Here is a 17,917-nt window from a genome sequence, read left to right on the forward strand (position 1 = left end):
AGTAGTACCTGGAGCCAGGGGATCCCTGAAACTACTCTCCAGTCCAAACCTTGGTTCTGCCATTTATTAACCATACAGAATGCTAAGTTAGTTAGCTTCTCTGTACTTCAGACCAAAGTGGAAGAAATAGGACACGTCCTGTGTGGCTGCCACAGGAATTAAATGACTTCATATGTCTGTAGCATCTAGCTCAGTGGTACGTGTTGGATGCTCTCTGCTGTGTTGACGTACTTGGGAATGAGCCTTCATCTAGAGACTACATAAATCCACAAGTGAAACACACTGGGAGAGAGCAGCTTCATGAGTGCATGGCAGATGGTGGGAGAGTACAGATGGTATGGGATCCTGGGATACTCCATGTGGCAAGAAATTAAAGTTGGAGATCTTGGCATGAACTCACATACAGTTTAAGACTCACACAGTTATACATAGAAGTGTCTAGAATTCTGCTTGTGTGAGTGGGTTATATAGCAAGAGGTATGAGGCATTAGAGTAGGGTGATAAAGACTTAGAAAATATGAGGGGTTCTCCATTTAGTGAGGATTCAATAGAAGTAGGACATTCTGCTCAAGGGAGCCCTCAATATTTTGGTATAGAAGGAAACCAAGGAGGTCAGGACCTATAAGAGAGCCTATAAGTCTTTGGGGTGGGGCGGGGTCTCACTGTGTATCCCTGGCTGGCCTGGAACTTGCTTTGTAGACCAGGATGGTGTTGAGCTCAGAGGTCTGCCTGCCTCTGCTCTACCACACTCAGTGACAATTTAAGTCTTGACTTGTTATTATGATAGTCCTGGAGGCTGAGTACGTGCCTCAGTGGTAGAGCCTAGCATACACACAGCCCTGGGTTCCATCCCCAGCACTGAAAAACAATCAAGATAATCCTGGTGTTAGAAGAACACAGTTTCTAGCAGTTCCAGGTGGGGCAGGAGAAGCGAGAGCCAGAGAAGGTGAGTGAAATGAGACAGAAAGGGAGACAGGGAAGGGGGAGAGAGGCTGTGGAACACTTAAGCCTCAGGAAGGATCTGAGTGTGATGAGCGGCCCTTGGGCTGGGCAGATCAAAGCCCCAGGCCTAGTCACACAGTCGCTGCCCCACAGGAGAGCTGGGGAGCCCTAGAGGAGGCTAGGCCCCCAGAGCTGTTCTGAATTCAGACTTCATCTGTGTGAGCGTCTTGGATATTTACAGAAGTTCAGAAGTTAGGGGTTGCATGGAAGCCACCAGGAAGACCCAATGACCAGTCTGCCATTTGCTGGGGCCAAAGGAAGAGGCTCATTGGATTTGGTGGCCAGTGGCCCCAAAGGGCACAGTTTTGTGGGGGTGAGGGCAGAGGGTAGGTCCTTAGCTAAGGACGGCTCCAAAGGTCAGAATAATTACCTCTCCCTGTCCCCTGTCTCCTCATCCTCTGTCTCCCCACCCTCTGGCTTGAGTGCTTTCTCACAGGTATCACACTGTGTGGTCAGAGCTTATGGCAAATAACTGTCCAGATTCTGGAGGTGTGAAGTCAATATGTTCTGAAGGCTCAGCCAGGAGTGGTGGAGATGTCTGTGATGCTAGCTTGCACTTGCCAGGTAAAGGAAGAAGGATTAGGAGTTCAAAGTCATCCTTAGCTACATAGTAAATTCCAGGCTAGCCTGGGATACATGAGAATCTATCCCCCTAATCCAAAACCAATCCCCTCCCCTAGAAATGACACTTTGAGTGACGTGTCAGGAAAGTGGGTCATGCGGGGGGGGGGGGGGGGGTGGGGACAGGGGGGAGGGGAGTGGTGACAGCAGCAGCAGAAAAGACAGGACCCGGAAAGGGTTTCTACCCTCAAAAGTCAGACACACTCAGAGCCCAGGTCAGGCCCAGAATCTCCTCTGGACAGAAATTTCCACATGCGGACTAACCTTGGTCACCTTGGTCACCTGCTTTTGATCGTGGAAATGAGAACATGAAGAAAACATTGGACTCTTATGCAATCAAAATGAAGAAAATGGCTGGAGAGATGACTCAATGGGTAAGAGCACTGGCTGCTCTTCCAGAGGACCAGGTTCGATTCCCAGCACCCATATGCAAACATTTATAACTCCAGGATATCTGGTACCTCTTTTGGCCTCTGTGTTGCATAGACATACATGCAGGCAAAACACCCATACATATAAAATATAATCATCTTTTTTTTTTTTTATGAGGAAAAGGCACTTTAGAAAAAGAGCAGAAAGTACACATCCCCACCTCGCCCTGAATCTATGGGAGGAAGACATGAGGAATGGCAGGAGGTAAGGGCACCTCTGGAAGGGCTTTGAGATGAAGTCCCAGGCTGTAATGTGAACGTTGGTGAGGTAAAGCTGTGTTGTTTCCAAGCTGCTCTCCAAGGCTGTTCCTGGCCCTGGAGAAAGACGTGGGAAGAGTAGCTGGCCGCCCCTTGCTTCTTCAGGCTATGAGATTTGGTTCTCTGTTTTGTTTGTTTATGAGACAATGTCTCCCGCAGCCTCAGATGGCCTCAGAATCACTATGTAGGAGCCAGTGAAGTAGCCCACAGCTGCCCTTGTCCTGTGTCACCAGCCACCAAGCCTGAAAACCTGAGTTCAATTCTTGGGACTCACATGATGGAAGAAGGGCACCAGTGCTGACATGCGCACACACTAAATACTAAGTCATCGAGGGGAAACAATCTCACTATGTAGCCCAGGCTGGTCAGGGATTGCTCACCCTCCACTGCGGAAGTGCTGGGGTTACAGGTTTGGTTCTTTGATCCCTGAGCACTCCCCGTTCCTCCTTGCTCTGTTGTTTGATGTTGCCTTTGTCATCCTTGTGTTCTTTTTGCCCGGGCTGGGCATGGAACCCAAAATCCTGTGCACACTAAGCATCTACACTTGAAACTGGTGAAAGCCAGGAAGGAACGTAGGGTTTGTGTGTGAATGGTGGGGAAAGGTTTCCTGAGAGTGAAAAAGAAGCCCAGCATGGTGGTGGTAGCGCAGGCTTGGAATCCCAATCTTGTGGAGGGAGACAAGAGCATCAGGAGTTCAAGACCATAACAAAGCCTAAACTCATGAGATTGTCTCAGAAGCAAACAGAGAAAAAGAGAAACAGAGAATGGAGCATCAGGAATGAAAGCCATTCAAGAAAATAGTTACAAAAAAGAGAAAAAATTAAAAATAGTAAATGTTACTATGTATGCTGAGTAGTGGGTCTAGTGCCAGAGCTGGAGAGATGGCTCAGTGGTTAGGAGCACATGCTGCTCTTGCAGAGGACCTGCATTCAGTTGCCAACACCCACATCAAATGACTCACAACTACCTGTAACTCAGTCTCTGCAGACACCTGCACTCATGTGCACATACCTACCACACACACACACACACACACACACACACACACACACACAATTAAAAATAATAAAAGAAGGATGTGTTTATATATATATTTTGCTGTTTTGAGACAAGGTCTCTGTGTAATCCTGACTGTCTTAGAATTTATTCTGTAGACAAGGCTGGCCTTGAGCTCAGAGATCCACTTGCCTCTGCTTCTAGAGTGCTGGGATTAAAGGCATGCACCATGGCACCTGACAAGGAAAATAATAAAAGATGGATCTAAACAAAAACAAAAAAAATGAATCATATCACTTCTCATTCATTTAGCTAAAATCGAGCAGTGCAGGTGAAGGCTAGGGCAGTAGCTCAGTGCTAGAACACTTGCCAGGTATGTGTGAGGCCCTGGGTTCAAACAAAGGCACTGTGAGGAGGAGATCCAAGTGGGGAGAGTGAACCAAAAGTATGGCCATCTTACAAGTGAGGGGTAAGGTGGCTTTTTAAAAACACTTATTTTTACCTTGTGTGTGAGGTTTTTGCCTACATGTATGTATGTGCACCAGGTGCATGCAGTGCATGCAGAGGCCAGAAGAGGGCACCAAATCATTAAAACTGGAGTTACAGACAGTTGTGAGTTTTGGGAACTGAACCTTGGTCCTCTCTTAACTGCTGAGTCACTCTAGGTCCCTGAAGATCTCTTTAAAATGACAACTGTGATGATTTTAGGTGACAGAAAAAAGGTGTGTTTGGAGACCATGACTTCCAGGCCGTCCATGGGACTGTTTGCAGAGAAGTCTGTAGAGAAGATGTGAGCCGGCACCATCCAATCCCAACAAGTGAAGGATTTCCTCCGCCAACCCTCTCTTCCTCGCTCTTTACTCACTCATGGCTGGGGCTGGTTTCTGCTCTTCGTGGGCATCAAAACTCCAAGCAATCTGGCCCTGGGACTCTGGGACTCACACCAACAGCTTCTCATGCCTCTAGACTCGCTTAGAGCTAGGTGTGTGTAGGATGGCCGATCCCCTTCCTTCCTTTCTTCATTCTGCTGTCTTGTTTGGTCTGTTTTTGTTGTTTTGAGACAGGGTCTTATATAGACCTAGATGGCTGAAATATGGTCTATAGACCAGGCTAGACCTGAATTTGTGATGATCCTCATGGGTGCTGAAATCATAGGTGTGTGCCACCACACCCTATGTATCCAATATATTTTCATCAATTAGAGCCATACCCAGTCCCCACTTCTAACTCTCTCTGTGGCCCCCAACATAGTCCTCTCCCAAATGAATGTCTTCTCCTCCTCCTCTTCTTCTTTGGTCTTCCAAGGCAGCGTTTCTCTGTGTAACAGCTCTGACTGTCGCTTTGTAGCTCAGGCTGGCCTCGAACTCAGAGAGATTCACCTGCCTCTGCCTCTCCAGTGCTGGGATTAAAGGTATGCACCACCACTGCCCATCTTTTTTTAATAACCCATGAGTTCTGCAGAATACAAATAGGTATGGTACCATCTCTCAGAGCCAACCTAGCAGTCACCACTCGCCCAAAGAAAACTGACTCTTCCCTACCCCAGCAGCCATTCATCTACTGCCAATAACTCCTCAACTATGTGGAGCCTGTGAGCCGCTCCTCCTCCATGCTGGAATTTTGTCCAGTTTGATCTTGTGCAGGTCTCGCATAGACCTTGAGTTCGTGAGTGGAACAGCCGGCTCATGTCCAGAGGGCAGCATTTCACAGCACTCACCACCACCCTCCCTCCCGCTTTTGCGATCCTTCTTGCCCTTCTTCCAGGGTGTTCCTGAGCCTTGAGGGTGCTGAAGAAGACATCCCTTTTAAGGCAGAACACTCACAGTCACTATTTTCAGCATTTGGCCAATTATATGAGTCTCTGCCTCCACCTCTCTGCCCACTGCCAAAAAAAACTTCTCCAACCAAGATTGTGAGCAGCACTAATCTATGAGTGTAAACACACACACACACACACACACACACACACACACACACACACACTTAGAAGGCAGTTTGACAATGTGGCCTTTTAGCAAAACAACAGTGAAATTCTCTCAGGACTCTGCCCTCTAGGGTGGTTTGATTAAGAACGACCCCATAGACCCACATATTGAAATGCTTAGTCACCAGGGAGTGGAACTGTTTGGAAGGACTAGAAGGATTAGGAGGTGTGGCCTTGGAGGAAGTGTGTCACTGGGGTGGGCTTTGAGATGTCAAAGACAAAGCAGGCCCTAATTCTCTCTGCCTATGGATCAGACATAGCTTTCAGCTACTGAGTGTAGCCATTCCATGATGGTTGTTGTGGGACAGTTAATCGAACTCTGACATTCCCAAGACTGCCAATAAAGTTTACTTTGAATCAGAGGGTGGAGCTAGATACCAGCTGACCAAAACTATCCATAGAGGTTTTGGAGGACCAAGTGTTGGTTTTAAATGCATGGCACTGTTACGTGCGAGGAAAGGTCAAAGGCATGACCAAACCCAACATCAGAACTTTATTAGGAGGAAGCAAGGGACAAAAGAGAGCGTGGCCAGGCCTGGGACAGAGAGAGAGAGTTGCAGGGAGGAAAGAGCAGAAGAGAGAAGGGGAGGGGTCTGTGTCCGGCTCTTTAAGGATTCCCCTGCATATGTACAGGCGGGCTTACGGAGCTACTGCCACACATGTGCTGATTGTATAACCACGCCATGCGCACATTTGGGCAATCACCCAGTGCACTGACTATGTAAGACGTAACCCCTTACTTAGCTACTAAACTGAGCATGTCCGGACATATAGCTAGAGTGGCAGAATCCTAACACCAAGGACATATAGAGAGACACAGGAATTAGTAGGGAGGGGTTTAGAAAGATTCTCTGCCCTTTTAGATGAAGGAGAGAGAGAGAGGAGGTCACTGGTCACTTCACCACCACTCTGATCAATCAGGCTCTTACTCCAATATCTGACTCCTGAGTTTTTATTGATAGAGAATAATGTGATAAATGCCTCATCCGGCATCTATCACAGGGCACAAGTTCCGCTGCTGGCTGCCGGCTTTGCAGCTGCTGGAGTCGCCAACACAGCTGGTTTTCTCTCTCTTCCCCCAGGCCCTCCACATGAGCCTGAGGTTTTCCTGCTGCAGCCTCTCTACAGTGGTCTCCAGCCGCAGCACATCCCCGTCCCCAAATGCCGCCTAACAGCCGCCCAACACCGGCCAGCTCTGTCGCTCAGGAGGCCCATGCCCTTACTTCCCACAACACAGGCTTCTTCTTGTGTTCACTTCTCAGGTGGCTCACTCTCTCTCCTCGTGGGTTGTGGGCTTCCCCTGGACCCCTCCTCAGGCCTCTGCCACACTAGGGTAGCTAGTTCTACACCCGCTGGGACTTTTCTCCAACCACCCCGCCGCCGCACACTTTCAGCTCCCAGGTACATGCAAGCAGCTGCAGCTCTCCTTGACCAGGCTGTGCACTGCCTGCATGCTCTGCACAGCTGTGCAGCGCAGCAACAGCAGCCTCAGCCTTCTCTGCTGTCATCAGTAGATCTGGTGAGACACCTGGGACTTCTTAAGGCGGAATTTGTTTTTTAAAAATTTTTTTTTACCCCACGTAAAGAATGGGGTAAAATATTGTGATGCAGAGTTAGGTTTCTGCATGGTTCCACAGTGGATGGTTTGAAATAGAAAAATTAAATGAAGGGGTAATCAACTTAGCTGGGATTTACATAAAGTCAATTATCATCATTATCAGGTTAGTAATACATATTTTATCCCTAAAAAAGTGGTTTGATATCAATGGTAAATACAAAAAAAAATTGACTGATAAGATACAATCCTTAGAAAGACCTATTAATGAAGCTAAGAAAAATATTCACACACAGAAGGGTTTAGAGCAGAACCTACCATACCAGTGCATTATGAAACTGAAGAACAGTAGCCCAAGGTTATTAGAAAACCAACCTCAATTTATTCAGTTTCAAGAATGACCATCAGATGATAGGTACCCCAAGGCTATACAGAAGTTAACTGGGGTCCTAATACTCCCAAGACTGCCAATAAAGTTTACTTTCATCAGAGGGCAGAGCTAGCTATTAGCTGACCAAAATTAGCCATAGAAGTTTTGGAGGACCAAGGACATATAGAGAGACACAGGAAGTAGTAGGGAAGGGTTTAAAAAGTTTCTTGGCCCTTTTGGATAAAGAAAGGAGAGAGAGAGGAGGTCTCTCCTCTTACCTCGATATTTGACTGCTAAGGTTTTATTGATAAAGAATAATTAGATAAGTGCTTCAGATGATAATGGACTCAACCTCTGAAACTATATGCCAGCTCCAATTAAATGTCTTCTCTTGTAAGAGCCGCCTTGGTCATAGTATCTCTTCCATGAGTGAGTCTGAACTGAATTGCCAAATTGCAGGAGAGGACCTGACATTCCAACTCCATGCCATTGAATAGATTTGTCAACGGTAGAACTAATTTCCACAATTCCATTTGAACTATATCAATGCCGTCTCAATTTTAAGTGAGAATATCTTTCTTGAGGGAGCTATAAGGGCTCTAGTCAATGACTTCCACGTGGGAGATATTGATCAGCACTTGACGGCTCTCACTCTTACGTGCTGCCGATGTTCCCGGTCAGATTCCTTGTTGGTAACTCACCTCTTACAAAACAGATGGAGCTGGGAGCTGGGAGCAGGATGGTGACAGCATCATCTCCTGTCCTCTAAAACCAGATGCATGAAGCATATGAAATTTATAAAAATCCTGGGTAGCATTATGTTGTAGAATATTATTTTTGTGGCTCATTTCAGTTTATTGCATGAAGGAGTTACACTAGACAAGTTAAAAGTGGACCCCAAATGATTACATAATACAAGCTGTGAGGGCTTTAAACTCGTGACAAGGGACAGAGGGAAATTCTACTCATTGCAAGAAAATCCTCACTTAAGCTTCAGAGAGTCACAAGCACTTAAAACCCATGGACCTTCAGCTGGTCGTCCTTAGCCAGTCCAATATCTATCAGGAACTGGCATATGTTCTCAAACTGTAATTCACCCTGTAGCTGAATTACTTCTCCATATTCTGGATGCTCAATTACAGTACCATTGCAGGCAAATTCCTTCTTAAACGCCTTCACTAGTTTCTTTTTATCGTAATCATCAGCGATCCCTTGGACAGTAGTAAGGGTCTTCCTGCCATTTCTCTGTTGAATTCTTATATGGATATAATCCTCGGTGCCAGCAGGAAGCAGGTCATCACCCTTACTTGCATCAGCAAAGGGGTCGAAAGAGTGGAGGTTCAGCGTCGGGAAGCAAGGGGACTCAAGGGGGAGGCAGCTGAGTCCTTGGCAGCGGCTCAGTGACTGGAGCATAGAATATTATTTTACTATGTGTTACATTTGTTTATGCTGTGGAACATTTGTTTAATGATGCAAAGATATGTTGCATTCTTTTATGTTGCATTTGTTTAACTCTGTGAAGCTGTGTTACTTTGCCTGTCTAAAACACCTAAATGGTCTAATAAAGAGCTGAAGAGCCAATAGCAAGTCAGAAGAAAGGATAGGCAGGGCTGGCCCATAGAGAGAATAAATAGAAGGAGAAATCTGGGAGGAGAAAATCGAGATTGAGGTAGAGCTGGCTAAGTACTCAGTTGAGTGTCTGTGATTCCTTGTATAAATAATGCACCTCTGCCGTGGCAGATTTCTTGTTATCTAGTTTTTCTATCTTAAATTAACCCACTTCTATAAATCTATACCTTGCCACATGGCTTGTGGCTTACCAGTATCTTACATGTTGGTACTCATGGCAGCGGCTGGCAGCGGCTCCTGACTCAGCCTTCCTGTTCCCAGAATTCTCTTCTCTCCTTCTCCCGCCTATACTTCCTGCCTGGCTACTGGCCAATCAGTGTTTTATTTATGAACCAATCAGAGCAACACATTTAACATACAGAACATCCCACAGTAGACATTGAATTCTATTTCCCATACAAATATGAATTCCTTGCACTCCCACAGTATAACTCATGATTTCCATGCCCTCCTCCATAGGCTTAGACGGTCTTTGATTGTTATAAGGACCAGGAAGCCAAGATGATTCATTAACCACCACAGGGATATCCATATCTCCCAACTCACTCCTGTGTTAATGGAGGATTCGGAACATAGGCCCAATATGTATCATTGGTTCTCGTTACTTGTACAGTTACCACAGATAGCACAGCAAGGAACAAAGCTGTAGCATTTGAACATTCCCCAGCCAGTCAAACTGTTCCTTCCCTTTCATCAGGCAATGGCCCTGGTAGGAGAATCAGCCGTTCACTTTAAAGGCTTTTTTAAAATCTCTTTCTTCCACAACTTTCCGTCTCTTACAGAAACATAAGCATACCCTCGGCCCCAGTATAACTCTTCCCAGGTTTCCATTCTGATATCAAACTATCCCTGTGGCACACAGTTTGACTCAGTTCAGCGGTTTTTTTCCTATGATCCCATGCCTTTCAGCAGCCATTGTCCCTGCTTCATTAGCATTTAAAACATTTAAAGTTAGTAAAGCATTATGGGATCTATCCCTGGGATTCTTTAATTCCCCCTTTTGTTTAAAAAGCATCTCTTTTAGGATGTGACTAGATCCTTTAACAATTGTGTGTCCTGTAGGGTTATAAAGTGATGAGTTTAATGTTATAACACATATAAAAATTGTTTTATTTTATTGGAAATATAAGCAGTTTTGATCTGTATTTGCATGCCCATTTTAGCCATTGCTTCTAATATAAGTGTGTAATTATAGAATCAGCCTTTTTAGAACTCAAAGTAGATGCCCATTGAAATCCAGAGTACATATTAATGGTATGATGAATATATTTTAATTTTTCAATTTTTGCTAAATAAAATACATCCATTTGTTAAATTGTGTACCTTTATGATTACTTCCTGCAGGTAAAGGAACTTGATTATACAAAGAACAAGAAAGACAATTTTTTATAATTTCTTTAGCTTATTGCCTAGTAATGGAAAACCTTTTCTTTAAGACTTTACTATTAACATGATGTTTTTTAAATGAAATTCTGAAGCTTCCAGCACATTTCCTTCCAGTAATTAATCAGTTTCTTCATTTCCTTATGCTAATGGCCCAGGCAATCCAGTAAGAGACTGAATATGAGTGATATATAGTGGATAATTTCTGTCTTGGATTGCTTATTGCAGTTGCAAGAATCGAAAAATTAATTCTGAATTATCAGGAATAAGTTCAGCAGTTTCTATATGTAATACAATCCCTTCAGCATATTGAGAATTAGTAATTATATTAAGAGATTCAGAAAGTCTAATAAAATCATTAGAATAGCATATAACTCTGATTTTTGGACTGAAACATATGGACTTTGAATTATTTTACTGATGTTTTCTGCTTTATAACCATCCATTCCTAATTTATTTGCATCAGTATAAAATGTAAGAGCCCCAGAAATAGGTACTTTTTTTTTTTTTTTACTATACAGAGAAGAATCCATTTAGTTCTTTTTAGAAACTGAAGCCGCTTACTTTTTCGGATATTTGTTGTTAATTTCTCCTAAGAAATTACCACAAGCTCTTTGTCAATCATCATTAATCGCCACCAATTGCATAATTCCAACATTAGTATAGGGTACTACAATCTCAGCTGGATCCATTGCTGATAATTGATGAAGTCTTGTTTTTCCATTTGTAATTAATTTAGAAACCTTTTCTAGGTCAGGCAGTGGTGGCGCACACCCTTAATCCCAGCACTCAGGAGGCAGAGCCAGGCAGATCTCTGTGAGTTCAAGGCTGGCCTGGTCTACAAAGTGAGATCCAGGACAGGCACCAAAACTACACTGAGAAACCATCTCGAAACAAACAAACAAACAAAAAGGAATCTTTTCTATATAGTTTTTTTTAAAAAACTTTTGTTCTGTTTGTGAGCTAAAATAAATCCATTCTAAAATACCATCCTCTGTTTACATAAGGATTCTAGAAAGGGGGTAAGTAGAAGGTAAAATAACTAAAATACACTCAATGTGACATCTAATCAGTCTATATAGGCATTTCACAATTTCTGTTCGACTTAGGCCACTTCCTTTTCTGCTTCAGCTGTTAATTGTGTTGGACTGTTTAAGTCTAGGTCACCTTGCAAAATTTTAAACAAATTGCATAATTCTTGAGTAGTCCATCCAAGGATAGGCTGCAACCAGTTAATATCACACAATAATTTTTGAAAATCATAAAGTGTACAATTGATCTCTCCTAATCTGTACCTTTTGTGGCTTGATTCTCTGTTTACTTAATTTAAATCATAAATAGTTAAGAGAATCTCCTCTTTGTATTTACTCAGGAACAATCCATAATCCCCAACAAGGTAAAATCCTTTGTATTTCATTAAACGTTCTTTCTAAAGTATCTGTATCAGAAGGCTGGGTGGTGGTGGCACACGCCTTTAATCCCAGCACTCGGGAAGCAGAAGCAGGCGGATCTCTGTGAGTTCGAGGCCAGCTAAGCTACCAAGTGAGTTCCAAGAAAGGCACAAAACTACACAAAGAAACCCTATCTTGAAAAACCAAAAATAAAAAAATAAAAAAGCCAAGAAAATATCGTTCATAAAATATTAAATAATGGATTGAGAAAATTGTTTATTAACTATCTATAATGTTTGATTTATAAAATACTGACACAAAGTTGGACTATTCAACATTTCTTGTGAAAGGACTAGGTATTATTAAAAGTAGGCACTGTAAAAGCAAATTTCTCTATCTTGTTCTTGTAAAGGGTAGTGAAGAAGCAATCTAGTAAATCAGTAACTATAATAGGCCAATCTTTAGGTAATAAAGAAGGTGAAGGAATTCTAGGCTGCAAAGGACCCATAGGTTGAATTACTCTATTCACAGCTCTCAGATCAGTTAACATCTCCATTTTCCAGATTTCTTTTTTATAACAAGTACAGGAGAATTTCAAGGACTCGTAGTTTCCTCAATATGCTTAGCATCTAAATGTTCTCTTATTAGTTGTTCAAGTACACACACACACACACACACACACACACACACACACACATATATATATATATATATATATATATATATATATATATATATATATATACACAGTTGGGCTTCTGGCATTGGCCCCTACTCCAAATTAGGGTAGCCAATTTCTATCCTGCCCTGCTGCTGGACAACTTATTTAGCCTGTGATTTTCCTTGATAATTCTTTTCAGTACCTTTTCCAGGAACATATCCCATTTTTATCATTCTGTGAGCTATATCTGAAATTGCAGGAATATGAATTTGGGCTCTCCATTGTTGTAACAAATCTATCTCCCATAAATTCATGGCTTTATCAGCCACATATATCATGGAATATTATTTTAAGGTGTGTTACATTTGTTTATGCTGTGGAACATTTGTTTAATGATGCAAAAATGTGATGTATTCTTTTATGTTGCATTTGTTTAACTCTGTGAAGCTGTGATGATTTGCCTGTCTAAAACACCTGATTGGTCTAATAAAGAGCTGAACAGCCAATAGCAAGTCAGAAGAAAGGATAGGCAGGGTGGCAGGCAGAGAGAATAAATAGAGGGAGAAATCTGGGAGGAGAAAATTGAGATCAAGGAGCAAGAAAAGAAGGGGCCAGCCACACAGCCACATAGCCAGGCATAGAATAAGAAGGAAAGGAAAGACATACAGAAATAGGGGTTGGGGATTTAGCACAGTGGTAGAGTGTTTGCCTAGCAAGTGCAAGGCCCTGGGTTCGGTCCTCAGCTCTGGGGGGAAAAAAAGATATACAGAAATAGAGAAAGGTAAAAGTCCAGAAGCAAAAGGTAGATGAAATAATTTAAGTTAAGTAAAGCTAACTAAGTACTCAGTTGAGTGTCTATGATTCCTTGTATAAATAATGCACCTCTGGATTTTCCTTTTTGGGAAGCAGAGCCAGGAGAAGGACAAAATTTGAAACTCACTTCCTTGTGAACTGAGAACACACTCTAGCCATAGGCAGTTGTGATGTCTGCTGTTAGGGATCTACATGCTAGTGAGTTTTCCCAAAGGCATTCAGCTCTGGAGCAGGCTAACTCTGGCCACACCCTGAGCCACTGTGAATTTGCTGGTGTTCTTATGATTTACTGGAGTGATTTTAAGGTTTTCCAATCTTATATGGCTCTTTTTTTATCTCTAGTCATAGATCACATGTAGATAGGTGTATATACAGCTAAATTTGAGCAATCTTATTACTGAGACTAGCCTTCCTGTGCTGCAGTCCTTGATGATCCTTCTACACTTTGGAACTAGCACTGCCTGACCCACTCCTGAGAGCTCTAGTTTTCCATTCCAGTTTGCTCCAGCATTGCAGGGACTCTTAAGATGGAGGCCAGGTCACCCGAGTTAGCCCAGTGTGCTTTCCACCAGGAAATATTGTGTGTACAGATTGGCAAGGCCTCATCCCTCCTATGTGTGTCTCACTGTAGGAGATTGCTCTGATTGGGATAGTTGAGTATATGCTAATTTAAATATGCACATAATTTGCTTTTGATTTCTACAGAGTTGAAATGTTTAGAGAAGATTTTTAAAAACTAAATAAATAAAGTGTCTTCCATTGTTAAACAAAGTGTTTATGGTGTTACAGCCCCTTCTGTGGCTTCCCTCTTTTGCAGCACACTCTGGTCTATAAGCCATTGATAGCCCAAGTGACAGGACTCAGATACTGGCTGATTATCTGGGGAAGATGGGAACCAGGTCCAGGGGCCAAGCTGCCCATTTCCCAAAAGTGGGCTGTGTCCTCTGAGAGAAATAATTGTTGGTGGCTGCAGACATTATTAAGAATCCTCCCCCTTTTATTCCTGCCTCCAAAGTTCTCTAATTAAAGGTATGTTTTACCACACCAGGGAAAAAAAGAAAGAAAGAAAAGCTGGCTAGAAATAAGCCAAGTTAAGGCCAGGCATTCATAAATAAGAATAAGACTCTGTGTATTTATTTGGGAGCTGGGTGGTGGGCCTTCCAAAAGACCAAAGAGTAAAGAGCCAAAAGAGTAAAAACAACAAAAAAAACAACAACACACATAAGGCATTAATATCCCTATTTGTCCTTCATGTCCTATATATTTAATCTACTTTACACTTTGTTTCACCTAATGTTCTAATGTTCCAATGCCTAAAAACTAAGTGGTGACTTCTTGTAAAGGCCAGTTGGGATTCCAAAATTCTTGCGACATTATAGACACATCAGCTCCAGTGTCCACTAACCCTTCAATCTCAACTTTGTCCTCTCATCATTAATAAGAGTTTGCCAAAATATTTTCTTCCCAGGCTTCCAAACCCTCCTTTCCTGTATACTGAAGCTGATTTACCTTTATGATATGGGAATAATAACAATTGAGCAGTTCTATCCCCAGCTTCCATTTGCATAGTCCTTTTTACATAAGCCATAATTTTAATTTCTCCTTGGTAATCTTCATCTGCAATTCCTGGATGTACAATAAAACCTTCATATATTAAACTACTTCCCACAATTATCCCTACTGTCCCTGGGGAAAGAGGACCATACACCCCAGTAGCTACTTTATAACAAAGAATTTTGGTGATAAAGTAAGATGTTTGCCCATTCCTAAATTTAAAGCAGTATTAAATCTCTAATACTGAGCCTGGGTTTTCCTTAAGGATACCCAAAGAGTAGAGCCAAATCCTTAGTAGTAATAAACAGATAAGAGCATACCTAATGATATAATTAAAAACTATGAATTTTGGTCTTTTTTTTTTTACTATGAAAATTAAACAGTTATTGAAGCATTAATTAGACGATCAAGAGAAAATAACATCTTACATATATGACTAATACCTCTGGAAATTTAAACAGCATCAACTCAGTACTTTATGCCCTGGTTGTGATTGTTTTCTACTAGAAGTTGCGGTAAAAATGCTCGCCATACTGGGTTCTTATAAACCATGTAACAGCTGAACATGGTAACATGGATCTGAATCCCAGTGCTTCTATGTCAAGGTAGGAGGCAGAGACAAGAAAATCCTCAGAAGTTGAAAGCCCCCTAATCTAGCAAATGAAGCACCAAACAGTAATAGTCCCTGTCTCAAACAAGGTAGAAGCTGATAACAGATACCTGAAGTTGTCCTGAGACCTCCATGTGCATGTTCAAAGTCACACATTTACATTACACACATACACACACACACACACACACACACATGCAAATGAACACACATACACACACATAGTGGTTTAAATGAGAAATGTCCCTCATGGCTCTAGTATTTGAACACTTGGTTTCTAGTTGGTTGTGCAGTTTGGGGAGGTCTAGATGTCACTGGCAGTGGGCTGTGAGAATATATATCCTTACCCTACTTCTAATTTGCTCTCTCTGATTTGTGCTTGCTTAAAGATGTGAGCTCTAGGCTTCCTGCCCCACTGCCTACCACTTGCTGCTGTGCCTCCCCACACTGATGGACTCTTACCTCCCTTGAACCAGAGCCAAAATAAACTCTCTCTTCTCTGAGTTGCCTTTGTTCATCATTTTTATTGCTGTGGAATAATCCTTCTGTACACTGTGTGACTATGTGTTGCTATGATTGGTTTAGTAAACAAGTTGGCTGGACAATAGCTGAACAGGATAAAGTTAGGCGGGAAAGCCAAACTGAGAATAATGGTCAGAAGGGTCACCAGTCAGGTGGAGAATGAGTCAGACATACAAAATGGGATAGAACAAGCCTCAGAGCAACACATAGATTAATAGAAATGGGTTAAGTTGAAGAGTTAATTAGTAACAAGCCTTGATAAATTGGCCAAGCCTTTATAACTTATATTAAGTCTCCAAGTCAGTTATTTGGGAAGTAGCTGATGGTTATTTAGGAACAAGTAGTCAGGACAGGAAAACTCTGCCTACATATAGCACCCAAATGTTTGGTCAGAATTTCCATGTAAAACCTTAAAAACCTTTCCATGTAAGCTTAAAAAAGGATTCTAGACACACAAGAATGGGGTCAAACATGGCTTATTGGTAGCCAAATTTTCTCCAGTGGGCTCTGTTCGCTGGTGGTGAGCACAGGCATAGCTCCTTTAAGAGCTAGCTTCCTGTCTCAGTGTTAGCAGCTAAAACTGGTGGCTCTTTTAAGAGGCCCCACTACCAAACACTTATATGGCATTTATGACTAGCGGGTGGCACACTACTCAGTGGAGGCATGGACACAGAAACACCCCAGAATTGGGGTGGTAAACATGCTCCTAGAGCTGGTGGTAAATGTGCCTCCACCATAAGAGAACCAAGGTGGAGGAGCCAGCCACCAGCATGCTATGATCTAAGTTACACAGCAGTTTTTTGCTCATGCAGATATAAAAGGTTACAGATGCACAGTAAGGACAGATTCAGACAGAAAGAGCCTCTAAATGTGTCACAGTGTATTTAAAAATATGTGTAGGCTTGAGAGGGAGAAGAGGAAAAATACATACAGTCTTAGATATAAAAAATATAGTTTTAAGCTGGGCAGCGGTGGCGCACGCCTTTAATCCCAGCACTTGGGAGGCAGAGCCAGGTGGATCTCTGTGAGTTCGAGGTCAGCCTGGTCTACAGAGCAAGATCCAGGACAGCCACCAAAACTACCCAGAGAAACCCTATCTTAAAAAAACAACAACAAAAATAGATATAGTTTTAAAATAAAATAAAGTCCTTAAAAAGGAATAGAATAATAAAAAATGCAATGAGCCATGTAAAAATGGAAAATATACAGAGAGTCTGCATACTGTATGTTATTGTAATGTCTTTGAATTTTCTGACTGCTGAGGAAGGAGCAATAGCTGCTAAGACACACTGGATTATAAATGCTGCTGGATTAAACCAACCTATATATTTCAAAAATATCTTGACTTCAAAATTAAAGTCAAAAAATGTGTTACGTTGGGGGAGAGATTGCACTTTTATTTCCACAGAAAATGAGAAGCTATGGATTCGTTCTGGGTTAAGGAACATCAGGTTTGATCAAGAAAGACCCCCTGAAATCCTGACTACAGACATAAGAAAATAAACTTAAAGTAACTACAAGACACATGATGTATATTTTATGGGCTCTGACATAAAACAAAAAATCATCTTTGACTGACTTATTACAATATACAGTCCATACTTGAATTAATGCAAGTATGTGTGTTACCTTTAAAAGTTTACTTATTTTCTGAGCAAAGAGACCAGTGAAAATAGGTGACCCAGATGACCCAGCATTTCAAAATGCCTCTATTACAGTCTCCCCAAAATTCTGCATCCAGGACAGCTTCAAGGCTGCTGGCTGAAATGACCCAGCCTCACAGAAGCCACTGGGGTCAAAGCTGCAGCTTGCTTTGATTTTCAAAACTCATTTCAGGGGAGTAATCAATACCTTTTCCCTCCTTGTGGGAACTGTGGGGCTGCTGGTTGGCAGTTGTAGGATGCAAAGACATAACCCCTCTGCACATGGTTGCTACTAGCAAAGCATCAACACATATCTTATCAACCTGTCAAGAAGGATGGGCTCCTGCAGAAAGCCATTAAGGTCCAGAGGGCAAGAGGATCGTAGACTAAGCCAGCCTCGAGGAAACTCAGCAGATCCAGCTGGCAGCCAGTACAGAGCAGGGCCCGGTGGCATCTGAGAGGCAGACTGTACCTGTTTGCGTACCTGAATGAGG

General features: G+C 42.5%; 1 protein-coding gene across 1 annotated transcript; it reads right to left on the reverse strand.

Annotated features, from left to right (window-relative positions):
* Positions 1 to 8,173: 8,173 nt before the first annotated feature.
* LOC118578030 (eukaryotic translation initiation factor 1-like) lies at positions 8,174 to 8,630 on the reverse strand. The gene has a single exon (XM_036178640.1). The coding sequence runs from the start codon at positions 8,628 to 8,630 to the stop codon at positions 8,229 to 8,231; it is 402 nt and encodes a 133-aa protein (XP_036034533.1). The 3' UTR covers positions 8,174 to 8,228.
* Positions 8,631 to 17,917: the final 9,287 nt, after the last annotated feature.

Source organism: Onychomys torridus, chromosome 2, assembly GCF_903995425.1.
Source record: "Onychomys torridus chromosome 2, mOncTor1.1, whole genome shotgun sequence".
Taxonomy (NCBI): Eukaryota; Metazoa; Chordata; class Mammalia; order Rodentia; family Cricetidae; genus Onychomys; species Onychomys torridus.

Excerpts from the sequence above, each read along its gene's own strand:
- LOC118578030 (XM_036178640.1), bottom strand. The coding sequence starts at position 8,630 with ATGCTCCAGTCACTGAGCCGCTGCCAAGGACTCAGCTGCCTCCCCCTT.